The sequence below is a fragment of the Myxocyprinus asiaticus genome, chromosome 16, assembly GCF_019703515.2.
Source record: "Myxocyprinus asiaticus isolate MX2 ecotype Aquarium Trade chromosome 16, UBuf_Myxa_2, whole genome shotgun sequence".
In the NCBI taxonomy this organism is placed as follows: Eukaryota; Metazoa; Chordata; class Actinopteri; order Cypriniformes; family Catostomidae; genus Myxocyprinus; species Myxocyprinus asiaticus.
Window position 1 is genome coordinate 27,508,718 of NC_059359.1, and position 16,698 is coordinate 27,525,415.

General features: G+C 37.8%; 1 protein-coding gene across 2 annotated transcripts in view; it reads left to right on the forward strand.

Moving 5' to 3' along the window:
* Positions 1-3,059: 3,059 nt before the first annotated feature.
* si:ch73-22o12.1 (nectin-2) overlaps positions 3,060-16,698 on the forward strand; it is a 107,204-nt gene continuing 93,565 nt past the window's right edge. For both annotated transcript variants that reach the window (XM_051721276.1, XM_051721275.1), the window contains exon 1: positions 3,060-3,503. In XM_051721276.1, coding sequence (XP_051577236.1) covers positions 3,455-3,503 — 49 coding nt within the window. In that variant the 5' untranslated portion in view covers positions 3,060-3,454. The remainder of the gene's footprint in view (positions 3,504-16,698) is intronic.

The following is a 16,698-nucleotide window of genomic DNA, read 5'->3' on the forward strand; positions in this document are numbered from 1 at the left end:
CACCAGAGCAAATGAGTATGAAAGCAAGAGAAAGGTTTCTCATGGTGCTGCAACAAAGCATCATATTCCTATATTACTTAATGGTGCTTATATGAGTATGTTTGAGTTTATTAGCTAAAGTGCATCTGTATGTGTCTTCTTTTCATTCAGCTGACCACAAGGACAAGGCAGGAAAAGAGCCTGATACTCAGAGCTGAATATAATCATGTGACAGAAACTGAGAAATAGAAAAAATGCCAACTCACACTCTCATCTTCAACAACCACAAAAAAAAAACAGAAGTGGAATCACAAATATAGGGGCTGATAAAACAGAACACACACTAGTTAATATGCAGCCTTATAATGATGGTAAGATACAGTAAGTCAGTTCCTTAATCTATAGTCATGGAGCCCATACAGTAGTCCTACGTCTCACTTTTACAAAGTACAAATTTTACCCAAATAACTCTCTATCACAGGAAAAGCTGATGGCAAGCCATAAAACTAGAGAATTTGGACTATTAGCCGAGAGTGGACTGTGGGAATGTATTTGTGTGTGAGAAAGAGAGAGAGCAGACAAGAACGGATTTATAGATGTATTCAGAAATTGACCTCAGCTTCTGGCTAAATGTCTTTACATCCCTATAAATGTCTTTAATTAAAGCTAACAGACTTATCAGCACCTCTAAGTCCCATTACCAGCTCAGCTTCTAATCACCTCCGAGCTAAATATTGAGAAAGGGTCTGATGAAAGGAGATAAAAGTGAATGAAGAAAACTGAAGTGAAGAAAGGATGGTTGAGATAAATGAGCAGGGGGAAAAGAAACATCAGAGAGAACAAACTAGGGCAGAACAGCTAATGAGTGTCATACTGCACGTGTCAATCGGCCTGTGCAAACAATCAGACAGAAACAGAAAGAAGGGAAAAAAGATAGATGCTTTAGCTATGATTTAATGGGGTGGCAGAAGTGGCAGACAATTAATCTGCTGAGGTAGAGTTAATCACTTTTGGTCAATAGGACAGGCATATCAGGGCTTAGTTTCAGTGTTTCAACTATTATAACTGATATCACTAATCCAGTTCTTTTCAATGCAATTGTATTTTGTCTTCTTTGTCAGGATAAAAGGCCTTCCACAGGATATCTTTTGAACAGAATCAAATATTCAGTAAGAGATATAGATATGCAAGGTATGTACTGTGCTGGTTTTGTGAACTGGTAACAATTTAAGGTTCCATTGTTTACATTAGTAAACAACTTTAGTTAACATGAACTAATTATAAACAATACTTATAAAGAATTTATTCATCTTGCTTAGTTAATTTCAACATATAATAATACATTTTTAAAATCAAATGTTGTAACATTAGTTAATGCACTATATGAACTAACAATGAACAACTATATTTTTATTAAAGGAATATACCGGGTTCAATACAAGTTAAGCTCAATCAACAGTATTTGTGGCATAATGTTGATTACCACAAAAAAATAATTTTCATTCCTCCTTTTGTTTTTGAAAAAAAAAAAAGAAGAAGCAAAAATCGAAGTTACGGTGAGGCACTTACACACTGTAAAAAGTGGTAACCTGCAATTATTACCCTGAAGAACTATATCTACCTAATCTAACCCTTAAAACTAGTTTTGATGGTGTAACCTAATGGATTCTGGTTGATTCAGTGTTGTTAAATAATATTTTTTGACTTAAATGAAACCAGTTAATTTAGATGTTACCACATGACGCACATTTTTAGGTTAGGCTTAACATCTTTCTCAGTGCAATGGAAGTGAATGGGGCCAATTTTTGAGAGTTTAAAAGGCAGAAATGTGAAGTTTATAATCTTATAAAAGCACTTTCATAAATGTTTCTGTTAAAACTCATGTATTATTTGAGCTGTAAAGTTGTTTAAATTATCCTTTTTACAGTCATTTTAGGGTGTGTTGACTACATCGTCATGGCAACAAAGTTGTATAATTGTTTATAACTTTAGTAAGTGATTTTATCACACTAAAATCATGTTAACACACATATTGTTTAAGTCTTTTGACGATACTTTTGAAACAGTGAGTATTTTAATGTTTACAGATTGGCCCCATTCACTTCCATTGTAAGTGCCTCACTGTAACCCAGATGTTTGCTTTTTTTTTTTTTTTAAATGATGGGTAAGTCCAAAAAATTTTTTGTGGTAATCAACATTAAGCCACAAATGGTGTTGATTGAGCTTAACTTGTATTGAACCCGGAATATTCCTTTAACTAGCATTAACCTCGATTTATAAATGCTGATAAACAAATAGATTGTTCATTGTTAGTCCATGATACCTAATGCATTAACTAATGCTGACGAATGGAACCTTATTGTAAAGTGATTGTGAAATGTAATACCAGTGAAACGGCACTTGAGTTTCACTGGAACTGAAGTGACTGACTGTAGTGTTCGGATGATACCAGCAGGAGGAGCACTGGAGCTGCTTGTGTATGTTCACACACAACTCGTACAATACATTTCTTGTTGCTTTGCAACTCTGTGAAACTATTTATAACTGATCCCTGTCCTTAAATTGTAAACTGAATTTCGGATACAAAGACAAAGAGAGGGAGATTTGGCACCTTTCCGATGAAATTCAGCAAGAACTGAGCAACAAAATACTTTTAGTTTTATTGTCACTGTGAAACGTTTACCTAAGACAGTACATATTTAAATATGGCGTATTTACAATTTAGGAGATTTCGGCATTAACAAATAACAAAGTTTCTTGCCTTTTTGAGAGGGTTATTTGTTTTACATAACAAAGGTTTATGTCTAAATGGTAAATTAAGCGCATGCACGTGATGATGACTCGCGAGCTGTAATAACCCTATGGGACTGTTAAAATAAATTCATTCTTCAGTTCCATTCTCGATTGGTTTAGTAGTCTAAAATTGTTTAGAGTAGTTTTCAAACGCCTCCAGGACATTGGAAAGTACGCGAGCGTCCCATGAATTTAAGGTGGCTTCTAAAGCAGCGTGACGTCGGCGTGACATCACATTATGATGTCCAATGAGCGCAGCGGCTGTGATAGACTTTCAACAGAGTGCAATAGCACAGCGACTGGTTTGAGACTCCAGCGTCTGCGAAACCTCCAACTCATTTACTGGATATTTATTCACCTGTAGGACGCTCCTCACTAGACAGCCAGACGCTTCGGCGCAATTTTGGAGGACTAAAAGCGGTTTGTACGATCTGAAAGCGAGTTTTGACCCCACAATATCAGTGAACTCAAGAGGAACGCGCTGAATTCAGACTGGTACGTTAACCTGAAGTTTTTGTACTCGCCGATCAAGGAAAACCAGGACAAGCTCGTAACAGTTTTATCTCCAGTGATTATCAGTAGACTGTTTCGGTTGATTTAGTTCTGTTCTGAGCTGACTGAGTTCAACAAACGGACAACAACAGGCAAATTGGTCGAGGTGGATTGTCCACCCTAATCACCGATGAACATGTCAAGACTGTTTAGCGCACTCTTTCTCTTATTTCTTCAAGGTAAGACCGTTTAAATAGTAAAATAAAACACACATTGTTGCGGGCTATGTATAAATCACAGTTCTCTTTCAGCTTCATTGTAATCGACTAAAGCGCTGGAGCAACTCGAAATCATGCCAAAAATATCATAAGAGTTTGTTTTCTTAATGGTATGTGCGCTTTAAACCCACTGATTTCCAATGACTGTGTTCGTCTTCAAATGTTATTAAATGGGCAAGTGATTGTACTGAAAATAACTTTGCCAGGTTGAACGCTCATCGCGTTTCTTTTTCCTGTAGATTCCCTGTATGAGTTTGGTTTCGATAAGCGCCATGTTTCTCTAGGTGTGGCCTTGGGAAGTGTGTTTTTTCCTCTTAGGTGTTGGCAGGTGTGTTTGTTTGCGAAACTATCTCGGCGTCCTTCAGTGCCCTGATATTCATGTTACATTTCTCTCTAGTTTTGAGGTCCCTTTGCGTCTTTTCATCCTTAACTCTTTCACATCATATCCAATTATTTCCAGCTGAAAGGACAAAAGTGAGTCTATCACGCTACAATAGCAACAGAGTGTTTCTAACGTCTTATTTTTTGTGTAGGTTGTGGCTTGGTAAATTGTTTCAAATATTTATTTTGTTTTTTTTTTAAGCTATTCAAATCACTCTTTCAGACTGGCTTTTTGGTTCATTTTAATCCACAAATTAATTTGAATAACAGATTATTAATTTGCCAGAATATCTCAAGAGCCGTGTTCAGCAGTGTTACGTCACTGCCTATTGTTTCGGCATAATAATTCACTCCACGCGTCGCTTTACCCATTATATACCGTTCAGCAGCATCTCTTGCATATTCAAGTCTAGTTTGCAGAATGGCTCTTCGCTGTCCTTTTAATTATTCATTGGCCGTGTCACGGTTCGCAGGTGCATTACACCTGACAGAGCGCGAGCTGGGCTGGTGTAGGTGTCAGGAAAAAAACTGGTGATTGAGTGTCAAAACGAGCGCATGTAATATTGCTAAACAGATCTTTATTCAGTTTATTTGATCAATGGTATTTCAAATGTAGCCAAAGTATCACCCATTTGTTATGATTAAATGTATCTGACGTACTTTTGTGACGTGATAGCATAGCAGCAGTCTTACTCGTTTACGTCATAATAGATAAACGCTATGCATTCCTTTTAAAGTAAGTAAGGCTCAATCGACAGCATTTACGGCGTTAAAATAATCTCGAGTAGTTATTAAAAATTGCGGTTATGGTAAGGCACTTACAATGGAAGTGAATGGGGGGCAGTCTATAAATGTTAAAATACACATGGTTTCAAAAGTGCTGCCAAAAAACGTAAATAATATATGTTAACATGAGTTTAGTTTGATCAAATCTGCCATTTACATGCGTTTCGTTGTTACAGCATTTACCAAAACCAGCACTGCATCGCCATGACAACAAAGCTGTAATATTGTATATAACTTCACACAGGTAGTGTTAGTAAGCGATTTAATGTTTACGACTTGAGGCTATACGTTTGAAACGGTGTGTATTTTAATGTTTGTATACTGGCCCCATTTACATCCATTGTTAAGTGCATTACTGTAACCTTGATGGTTGCTTTTGTTTGTCTTTTATTTTCCTCCTCAATTTGGAATGCTCAATTCCCAGTGCTCTCTAAGTCCTCGTGGTGGCGTAGTGACTCCCCTCAATCCGGGTGGCGGAGGACGAATCTCAGATGCCTCCGCCTCTGAGACCGTCAATCCGTGCATCTTATCACATGGCTTGTTAAGCGCGTTACGGCGGAGACATAACGCGTGTGGAGGCTTCACGTTATTCTTTGCGGCATCCACGCACAATTCACCACGCTCCCCACCGAGAGCTAACCACATTATGGTGACCACGGGGAGGTTACCCCATGTGACTCTATCCTCACTAGCAACAGGGCCAATTTGGTTGCTTGGGAGACCTGGCTGGTGTTACTCAGCAGGCCCTGGATTTGAACTTGTGACTCCAGGGGTGGTAGTCAACGTCTTTACTCGCTGAGCTACTCAGGCCCCCTTTTTTCTTTTTTTTTATAAACAAGGGCAAAGTCAAAATAATTTTTTGTGGTAATCAACATTATGCCACAAATGCTGGAACATTCCTATAACTTATTCATGGACTGGACCTATTCGTCCTGGGCCAATTTCACAGTACATCAGCTGCACTTCAGGGGGAAAACTGGAATCAGGAAACAAAGGATTTGTTTTATTTATGAATTGAGCAGCGGAAAGAAAGGCCAATGATTGCTTCGCTTAACAGAACAGTATAAACAGGCCTTTTCTTTCCCCCTCTTCCTCTTCGCATCCGTTCAGTTCAGTGTCCTGGGAGCTTTTGCCTTTATACACAGCAGTTGTGGAATATTTTAGGGGTCAAATCATTGTTTTGCGCTCTTATTGCACCCTGTGGACTCCCTGAACTGTGTGTTGGCTAAAACAAATCAGACCAACCTCAAGCTTATCGGTATTGTTTTTAAATGAAGAGACAGAAAGCGTGTTTAAGTTAGTTTTATGATCATATTATAAAACTTAAGCCAGTTTCTCTTTCACTTTGGCACTAGACAGAAATCTACTGGGAGCAGAGATCTGCACAATAACAATTACTGATTGTGTAATAATACCCTCCTAGTGAACACGGGTCAAAAAATGCTTGAACCCGTTGCCATGGAGATGCTGTGTTTTCATTGAAAGCCAGGGTTAGGGTGGTCTACTGTAGCGGCATCTATGGCTGAATGCATGCAAGTGGTGTGTGTTTGTGTTTGAATGGGAGAGGAGGAGGGGGTTAGAAAATGTTAGGCTGCTATGATGATGGAGGCGGAGGACTGACTGACCTTGTTCTAAACTGTGTGAGCGCAGCAGTTACCAATACACGTTGACAAGCATATACTGTACACAGTGATTATGAAAGTGTTGGCTCAAGTGCATATGAAGCTGGGTTAAACAATGAAGAAATGGTGAGTATACAGGTGGGAGTGTCTTGCCTTTTGAGGAGCTTTCTCAGCTGGCTGAGCTCCATTGTCCATGGGTTTCACGTCTTAAGGACACACACACACACACACACACATACACAACAAGAAACATGCAAACAAAAGTTGCATTCTAAATCTGACTTTATCAGTGACTGAATCTGAAGCTTTTCTAAACACAGCCTCCATTCTCCCATCTTCTCTCAGTTTCCTTCCCTCCCTTCCTTTCTTTTGATGTCCCTTGTTGTCCCTCGTTGTCCTTATCCGCTAGCTTTTGTTTGAGACATGATTGTCATTGGTGTATTCAAATCCCCCACCAACCCCACCTCACTCCGACCTTAAGGCCACGCTGTTTATTAGCATCTGAGCTGGAGAAAGAACAAGGGAGGAGTTGTAACAGGAGAGAAACAGGATGGCAGTGGAAAGAGCATTGATTAAAAAGCGATAGAGAATGCACCGTGTAGCTCAGTCAAAACTCAGTCATGTCTCACACTGTCAGTAAGGTTATCAGTCAATATTTGTGGGTTTTTTTTCTCTGATGAATTCCATATGGTTGTCCAGTGTAGTAGACCAATATATTGGCCAGGCTGATAAATCTGCAAATCAAAATCTGGTGATTTTGAGATTATTTGCATCGACTGGTAACTATGCCATGACTTGGCAGTTAACTGGAGAGCTCAAGTGTCAGTTCCCAAGTCTACTGACACCAAACTGATCATATATAATCATGTTACTATACCTGCATTTTTGCAAAATTATTTTTATTTGGCTTGTATTATGTTTCATGGCAGTTTGCTGGGAAATAAACACTAGAGGCACAACAACAATTACTTTAATTCCCTTTTACACAAATCACAAGTAAAACTGCTGATTATCAGTTCAATAACACTTACATCTGAACACTTTTGCTGTTGGGCATGACTTTTAAGTAGTGGTCGACCGATATATCGGCGTGGATGGTAAAACGGCTGATATTCTGAGTTTTTTATTTATCGGCATCGGCCGATTGGTTTCTTATGGCCACCAGGGTGCAGAGAATTGCCTGCTTGCATGTGAAGGATCGTCTGAGACATGTAAGCTACCAATCACAGTTCGTTTTGTTGTTACGTGCCATCGTGTTACTACAATTATAGACCGGTGTGCAACACAGTCTCATTTATACGGTCTGCATATCAGAGCCACGACGTGCTAAAGTGCTCGCTCAGTTTCCTTCTCCATCTCTCTCCTCAACAGTTCCCTGTGTCTCTTAACTGTCTTGTCTAATGATAAAAAGGCAAATATCAATCAAACTTCGGTCATATACTATCAGCATATTTGCAGACATCTCGTTTAAACAGATGTAATTCACGAACCTCACGTAAATCCAGCGTTTTCTTCCTGTCCAGCGCTCTTCTAATATCTTCCTCTGAACTGTGTATTCCATCAGCCAGAACCAACAACTTCAAGATAATGTTCCTCTAATAACTCACAAATCATGATGGTCATTCCATGATAATGCAAGCAGGTGTTTAAACTCTTAGTAGGTTGCTGCTGCTCTCGCTGGATCCGCAGAAGCGCGTGAGTGCAACTTCAAATTAAGAGCTTCACGTGCACTACGAGTAAATGCCTTATTCACTGTGTACACTGTATGTACAATTGGTTTGATTGGGTTTTTTTTTATTTTTTTTTATGAGAAAATGTGATTGGTAAATCACAAATGCCATCCATTGTTGCTGGATTACTATATTAGTCATTTCCTTCTAATATATTAACAATTTCTTCATGCAGAAATAAATGACTAAAATTGACTAAACAGAAATCAGAAGAAACTACTATCTACCATTTAAAATACAATACTTTTTTTTTTTTTTAAAGATAATTAAATATAATTTATTAATAGAATTTTTGTGTGAAATTGAGTAAATCTAGTTCTAAATAATGTTGTTGTATGTTTTTAAATCTTTACATGGTATGGCACCAGAGTATAATTCTGGACTCATTACCTTCCACCGTACCCAGAAGTCTCTTAGATCTGCCAATCAGCTGCTGCTTCTTTTTTGCCGGTCACGATTAAAGTGCAAAGGGGATCGCACTTTCTCTGTCACTGCCCCAAGGTTGTGGAATGATTTACCACTCTCCATCAGGTCCTCTACCTCTATAAATATGTTTAAAACCCATCTTAAGATGCACTGGTTCTCTATAGCCTTTGCAACATCATAATGGATCTGAGTGCTAAACAGAAAAATACCATTTGAGTATTTTTATGTAAATTTCTATGTTTTTATTTTATTTTTCTTATGTAAATTAGCTTTGTCTTGTAAGCTTGTTTGTAATGTACAGCTCTTTGGTGCTTTATAAATTTTTTTTAATTGAATATATTAAATTGTTTGATATATCGTCATTGTATCGGCCTATCGGCCACCCTGCTCTTAATATCGGCATCGGCCATTAAAAACCTCATATCGGTCAACCACTACTTTTAAGGTAATGCATAAAATAACATTAGATAACCAGCTACATTTACAAGCTTGTTCGAGCACGTTCACGGTAACTCGACTAATAGTGTTGCACTTGCAATGCAAAGGATTGGGGAACGAGTCCTTATGGGTGCACGAGTCGCCTCGTCGAAAGTGCCATAGAAGCACCTCAAAATGACATGGTTGCTTCAGCAATTGCGTTTTTCATCTGATTTTTATAATACTACAGATTAGGTTTGAGGTTTAGGGTAGGGAGGTGCATTTTGTTGAGTAAAACTTGATAAAGCATTAACCTTAACCTCATCTGTTTGGGAGAACGTTTATCTCTCTTTTATTGCCATAAAGTGGACATTTCACTACAGAACTTCCACAAAACGTATAAGGAAGCAGACATTTTGCACAAAAGGTTGCTGCAGTCACATCATTTTCATGAGATCAGGCTGACTGTCTTTGGATAGCTGCACAATTTCTGTTTTCAAATATGTTTAGAGAATTCAGTAAACAATGTGTTCAAAATATATAATTTTAGTGGATATACGTACATCTTGATTGCCTTAATTAAATTCTGTTATAACCTACATCACATATATAACTTATTGGCATTATATCAGCCAACATGCTCTGTAGTTTTAGCCATTGGAAAAACCCATATCGGTTGACCATTAGTTCAGAGGCTGGTAAAAGACTTTCTGGGAACCTGTGTATGTGGGTGAAGGGAGCCGTCAGTGATTTTGGATCACTGTCATTCATTAATGTAGTGGGATTTGTGGAAGGGGAACCAAAGCTTTTAACACTTGTTGCAGAACTGTGTTTACATGCAGCTTTGGGAATGCACTCTGCTCAAATCAATGACTAACCTTGTAATTGACATCAGCCTGCACTAATATAGACACTGGACGGTTTCCCACCAACTCTCATACTATATCCATGGCACAGAACAAAGTTGCATCTAACTCATAAGTCTGAGAGAGAGTAGTGACCGGTGAAATATGATAGAAGTAACTTGGTTTGTGGTCAGGGCCATTTTCGGAACTGCTTTTATTCTATTTATTCAGTCGAAAATGGAACTAAAATTAATCTCGACGGGTCCTCAGAGCACAGAAGACACGGCTCTTTCAAGCATCTCTCCCTTTCTGCCTCCCTTGCTTTATTCTTGTCACTTTCTTTGTCTGCTCTCTGCTCTCACTGGTTCAGCAGATGTCACATCGCAGAATGCTTTTACGGTTTTAGAGATTCATGGGGTTGACATGTCCACTTAATTGTTCCTCATATTTTAGTCTTTTGGCTGGTGATGGAAAGACAACCAGCCAGTGTGCCTTTGACAAGAGTGTGCAAAGTGAAATAAAAGTGCCATGGAAAGAAGAGAAAATGTGTCCTCCTGCTGTGGTTTACCGTCGACTTCAACAGTCAGTACCATGTGATCTTGTGGTGAAACTGTTCCCAATTTACCTTTACATTTAGTCATCAAAAGGAATAGTTCACCCAAAAATTTTATTTAATAAACCTTTACCATTCCAGTCTTTGAACCCATAGGATAGCTTTGTGTGAGGAAACAGACCAACATTTATGTTGTTTTTATGTAAGAAAAGAGTTATAACGGTTTGGAATGACATTAAGGTAAGTAAATGATGACAGAATTTTAATTAATTGGTGAACTATCCCTTTAAAATGTCTAAGAAATGCAAATAAAGACAGAATTGAATGAGACATGTAAAAACGTAAGGAAGCATGTCTCACACCCCATGCTGGCTAAGTTTGCCCCATTGTCCCATTGCATGCTGGGAGATCAGTGAGCCACCAGGGGCCAGTTGCCAGTTGGTCTGAATAGTGGTATGTGGTTGCCAGATTGATGTGGGAATGGGAAGGGTTGCCAGATTCCTGGAGTAGGTCATGCCTACTCAAAGGGAAAATGACCACAGATCTGGCCTCTTTATAAAGCAAGCCAAATGACATTAAAAGGAATAGGACATGATGAGCGTTCATCCCCTCTAGACAGAATGCCATCCAATTCGTTTTATGATTAACATTGCAACCCTGAAGGTTTTTGGGATACTGCTGTTCCTCTGTCTGGTTCATTGGCCCTGTATTCACTCAGCTTTGGTTTTATCTTGGGCTTGATGGAAACAGCTTATAATTAGTGTATTTCTAAAAGGGATAGGTCACCCAAAAATATGATTTTTGTTCTTTCGTTGAAAAGAAAAGCAGATGTTTATAAGAATGTCTAAGCTGCTCTTGTCCATACATCGAAAACATTACAAAAAGCACTATAGAAGCTCTTAGAATATATTCCAAGTCTTGAGAAGCCATGTGGTAGCATTGTTTAAGGAATAGGTCAATAATTAGGAATTTATTTGCTGAAAATATTATTTAACTGTAGCTCTTAAATATCATTTGCATTTGCTCACATTCAAACTTGGAGTGGCCAGGTTGCACTTCCATTCATTTTAAACCATTGTTTCAGATCCGATATTGATGAAGAAAAAAAGTCATACTGGTTTTTTAACAATATGAGGGTGAGTAATTATGACAACATTTTCATTTTTGGGTGAACCATCCCTTTAACAATGGAATTAAGGGCAGGAAATATCCACATATCCTTTTTGGAATTTGGGAAAACATCAAATGATCAATATTACTATCAATGTCATAAAAAAATGTCCTCCTTTTTTGTCCCTCTTAATGAGGTCCACATCCCTAAGTGTTTTTAACACACGCAGATAAAGGAAGGTGATGCATTATGTTATCAACATCAAGATTTTAGGTTAAGATTTATATAAATGTATTCAGAAAAGTGTATTTGCGTGTCCTGTAAGATAATTAAAATAGTCCTGTGGCCTGACAAATTAATTTCTAAAAGTAAAAATACTCTTATGTAGCCTCGCAATTTGAATACTATTTGATAGAGTAGGATGTCACAGTGCAGGACATGTCAACTTTTAAAAATATTTTATGGCAATTACCCATAAACATCAGATAATCAAGGAACTGATAGATATCTTTTTTTTTTTTTTTTTAAGCGGAATGAGCATATGTGTTCTAACCAAGAGGTTCACATAGCGAGGGAAGTGAGTGGGCTTAAGCGATTTTGATTACTGAAGAGGATTTTTAAAAGACATTCGTGCTGTCTCATGAATTTAGCATGCTGGTGGTTTCAGGGACTCTACTTTTCGCTGTTGCCACATCCGAGTGATGAGAGACAGGGTTGCGTGAAAGGACATGCTTGGCTAGGGATGTGGTGCCTCCAAATAGCTGCAGAAGACTTGAATTCCACAGCAGAGAGTTGGTTTATATTATGACTAATGCTAAAAGGGTCTCTGTCCAACAGTACTATGCTCCATTTAATAATTTATTATGCACACACACTGTTAGGACTCCCGGTTTGGCAAAGGAAATACATCAACACAGGAAAGAAAACTGCACTCATTAAGCCATTTCATGGGCTCTTTTAATTATACCATTGTGCTACACGTTATGCTCCATTGGAGGGAAAATGAAAAATGGTGTCTGCGATGAAGTATGTGTGCGTTTTATGTTCTCAATTAGTCTTGTGCTCAGTGACCTTCAGTAGCCCAATCACCATTCACAAGTCTTGCAATTATCAGAGGTCTTCCTCGTATTAGCTTTGGTCTCTCCCTCTTTCTCTCTCTTTCATGAATTGACTGCAATAATATTTAGAAGATTGCCTTCCTTTGCCCTCCATTCCCCCCCTACCCCCCAACCCCTCTTTTCTCACTGTCCTTAGTGTGTCCATTTGGAGTCGGCTAGCCAGAGGAAGACATCGAAGCTTGGCTTTGCTCTATTGATCCTGTATCGATCAGCAAGGCCAGCGATGCCCTTGTGAGTCGACACAGCTTATTGAAGACATTAAGCCCCTGCCCTGTCTGATTGACATCTCTGTAAAATATAGTCCCTAGCTTCTAGAGGACGTCTGATCTAATGCCTTATGTTTCCTCCTTTATTTACTTTTTCCTCTCTCTTATATCTTCTCCACCACACATCGTACTCATTTCTTTTTTTTTTTTTTTTTCACTTTCATATCCTTTTTCCACGCCTAATCCATATGCTCTTCTGTGGTTAGTGATGGCATTAGTGCCTGTCTCTCATCGTTTCCTCTCATCTTTCATTTCCTTTTCCTTTCCTACTCCTTGCCTTGCCCCTGGTCTGCAGAAGGTCGTACCAGTCCACGATTCCCCTCGCTGGCAGAGATGGCCTTGTTTTTTGCAGCCTCATTCCAGACCAGCTACAGTAACTCCTCCACAGTCACAGCAAGCAGAATTATCTCATTACAAGATTCCTGTTAGTGTGAGTGGCACAGCGCTCCTCTGAGAATGCTAATGTCATTAGCATGCCCAGTGTAGCGTGCTGTCAGGGAAAAACAGCAGTGACCTTTAAGATAATTTTCTGTGTCTCCTGCGAGTTCTGTTGGTACATTCAGTGAATGCAAGTGTATGCTCTCTGTAGTGTTTTATAAGGTCAGTATATTTGAAGAAATACTGTAAAATAAGCAAGAACGTGTGATAGTGTTACTCATCAAAATGAAAGGAAACTTGCAGCTCTCCTGAGAATGTTCTCCCAAAGAGAATTGGAACTTTTCTAGAGTTTTTTAGACTGTTTGAGAGATACATTTTGGCCTAGTTTTAGCTTGCAAGCATACAGTCCGATTCCAAAGGTATGAGACCACATTTTTAGGATTTTGAATAATTTAAAGCAAAGAAAACATTGTGACGTAAAATGAATATGAAAGATTTAAGATTCTGCACTATTTCTAGGTTACTATCAAATTTAGCCTTTTTTGCCTAATTTGTACAAAAGGTGAGATTTCCTTGTTTCCATTGAAGCACACAAGATGCTCTTTGGAACATTCTCAAAACATGCTGGAAAATGTGGATCATCAGGTTTTTGCCAAACTTGTGGAGTCCATGCCAGCTCAAGTGCGGCATGCTGTCATTAAAGCAAAAAGGGGCACATACCAAATACTACGAAAATGGGTGTTTCTTCAACTATGGGCACTTTAAGCTCTTTGGATTTCTAGAAAGAAAAGTCTTGTTAAAACATTTTTCACACTCTCACAAGTTTATTTAATTCATCTACTTCCAATGTCCAGTAATGTACATGCATTACAGGAGATTTATGCAATTTTGTCTTTTTTATTTTATTTTATGAAAGTCATGAAAATTCCCACCACAGTGTCATTTCTACCACATCTCAAATTCTGTATTGTGTTTAATAGAGTTCCGTGGTGGAAATGACAATGATGTAAATTACATTATTTAATATTTTTGAAATAAAATGGCAGACTCCTTTCTCTTGCTAAGACTAATTTCATAGCTAACATTTTATGTATCCTAAATACATAAAATTAATAAATTAAAGGGATAGTTCAAAAATGAAAACTCTAATCATTTACTCACCCTCATGCATCCCAGATGTGTATGACTTTCTTCAGCAAATTACACAAATTACGATTTTTAAAAGAATATTTCAGCTCTGTAGGTCCCTACAATGCAAGTGAATAGTGGCCAGGACTTTGAAGGTCCAAAAATCACATAACGGCAGCACAAAAGTAATCCATACGACTCCAGTGTTTTAATCCATATCTTCAGAAGTGATGTAAGTGTGGTTGAATTTTTTATTATTTTTTTTAACTATGAATCTCCTCTTTCACCTTCACATTCTTCTTTGTGCATATTGCTTTTGGCGATTCACATTCTTTGTGCATATCGCCACCTACTGGGCAGAGAGGAAAATTTATAGTAAAAAAGTATTAAATATTGATCTGTTTCTCACCCACACTTATCAAATCGCTTCTGAAGAGATGGATTTAACCACTGGAGTCTTATGGATTACTTTTAAGCTGCCTTTATGTCCTTTTTGGAGATTCACAGTTCTGGTAACCATTCACATGCATTGTATGGACCTACAGAGCTGAGATAATCTTTGTGATCAGCAGAAGAAAGTCATACACATCTGGGATTGCATGAGGGTGAGTAAATTGTGAGAGAATTTTATTTTTTTAGTGAACTATCCCTTTAAATAATATTTTCACACTTTTTGCATAAAGTGTGAAAATATGGCCTATTCCTTAAACATATTGGAATATATTCTAAGAGCTTCTATAGTGCTTTTTGCACAATTTTCTGCTCACAAGTGGTATTTACTTGTAATTTTTTTTCTTCAAACATCACTTGTCTCATACTTAACCTGAAGCATGATCTTCACTGACATTTGTCAGCTTGGTAAACAAGTACACTAACTATTGAAAAAAACTTTAATAAGGACAGAATTGTTTGGTGTGTTGGAAATGACACCTCAACTGTAGGACAGTTTAAAAAAAAAAAAAAAAAAAGGAAAAAAAATGATTTTTGACGAAATGGTTTATGATTTCACTCTTTGTTTAGATTATCATAGTTTTAAACATGTAGTCTAATTGTTTGTGTTTTTAAAATGGATTTTCATAGTTTAATATTAATTACTTTGTTCTGAACAAGGCTAAAACAATAAAATCTGTACTTTAAAAGGCATTTGAAAAGTAAAAAAAATCAGTGATGAAATATATGGTAACAAGTTTCCAAGTCAGTTTTAACGTGACCTTCATAGATTTAATTTCAACAAAAATCAACTCCTGGGACATGAAAGTTGAAGAAATACCCAAATCTGAATTTCATGTAAATTTTTCAATTCAACTTTTTATTTTAACTATGCAGATAATATAATTATTATAATGTAATTCTTTTTTTATTAGATTAGAAAAAAAAAATCAAAATGGAAGCATTTTCACTAGTGTTCTCAGACTTTTGGTCCCCACTGTATGCTTAACATTTTTTTTTAGGTAAGATTGCCTAACAGTTTTCTTTGTTGTCCTCCAAGCAGGTGGTTGAGCTTTGTCCTGACCTGCTCTTCATTATGTTCCTCGTGGCTTCCCCCTGTCATGTCTTTTGTCTCATTCTTCTGCTTCTGTCAACCATTTAACAAGCACAGTCCATACTCCCACCAGTCCCCCTCTTCCATCTTGAGGATTCGCTCCACTTAATGAGTCTATCTTTCCGCTGAGATATTGTGTCTCACTCTCCCGTGGCCTTCTTCCCCTATCTCTCGCTCTCTCTCTCTGACTCATTATTCCTCTAGTGATGTCTTTTTTTCTTTCTCCTCATCCCTCTACCTCTGCTTTGTTGTTGTTCCACTGTTGCTTTTGCCTGTTGTGTGTTTAGTGGACTTTGGCTGGATGTTGTTTAATCCAATTTGGTGTTTAAAACCAGGATGGTGGATTTTTCTTCACAAAGTCATTGTAAGTTTTTGGCGACTCTGAGTCTTTGCTGTGTTTGCATTTATTGCTGTGACGGAGGAACCCAGGCGTGATTGAACTTTCATATAAAATCATTCTTTCATGATAAAACCAGTCTCTTTCTCTCCACTCTTTACCTCTAGCCATCCCTCGTTCTTGTTTTCCTTCTGCCCTTTGTTTCTCCTTTTAAAGGAAGGTTAATTTTTTGCTCACACTATTTCTCTTAAAATTGGATCTGACCCCACTCTTCTTCTCCCTGCAGTCTTTTTCTCTGCTCGTCTCTTTCTTTTCTTGTTGCATTACATGGTTCATGAAGGTTAAGTTGCAGAGTCAGTGAAACAGCACTTGGCCGTTGAAAGAGAAAAAAAATATACACAAGTGAAGAAAGCAGAGAGAATCATTTTGTGTTTCCGATAAAGGTCAAAATACTTTTAAGAACCAGTGAGAGAATTCAGTGACACCTGTGACACAAACAATTGATTTTTGAGGGG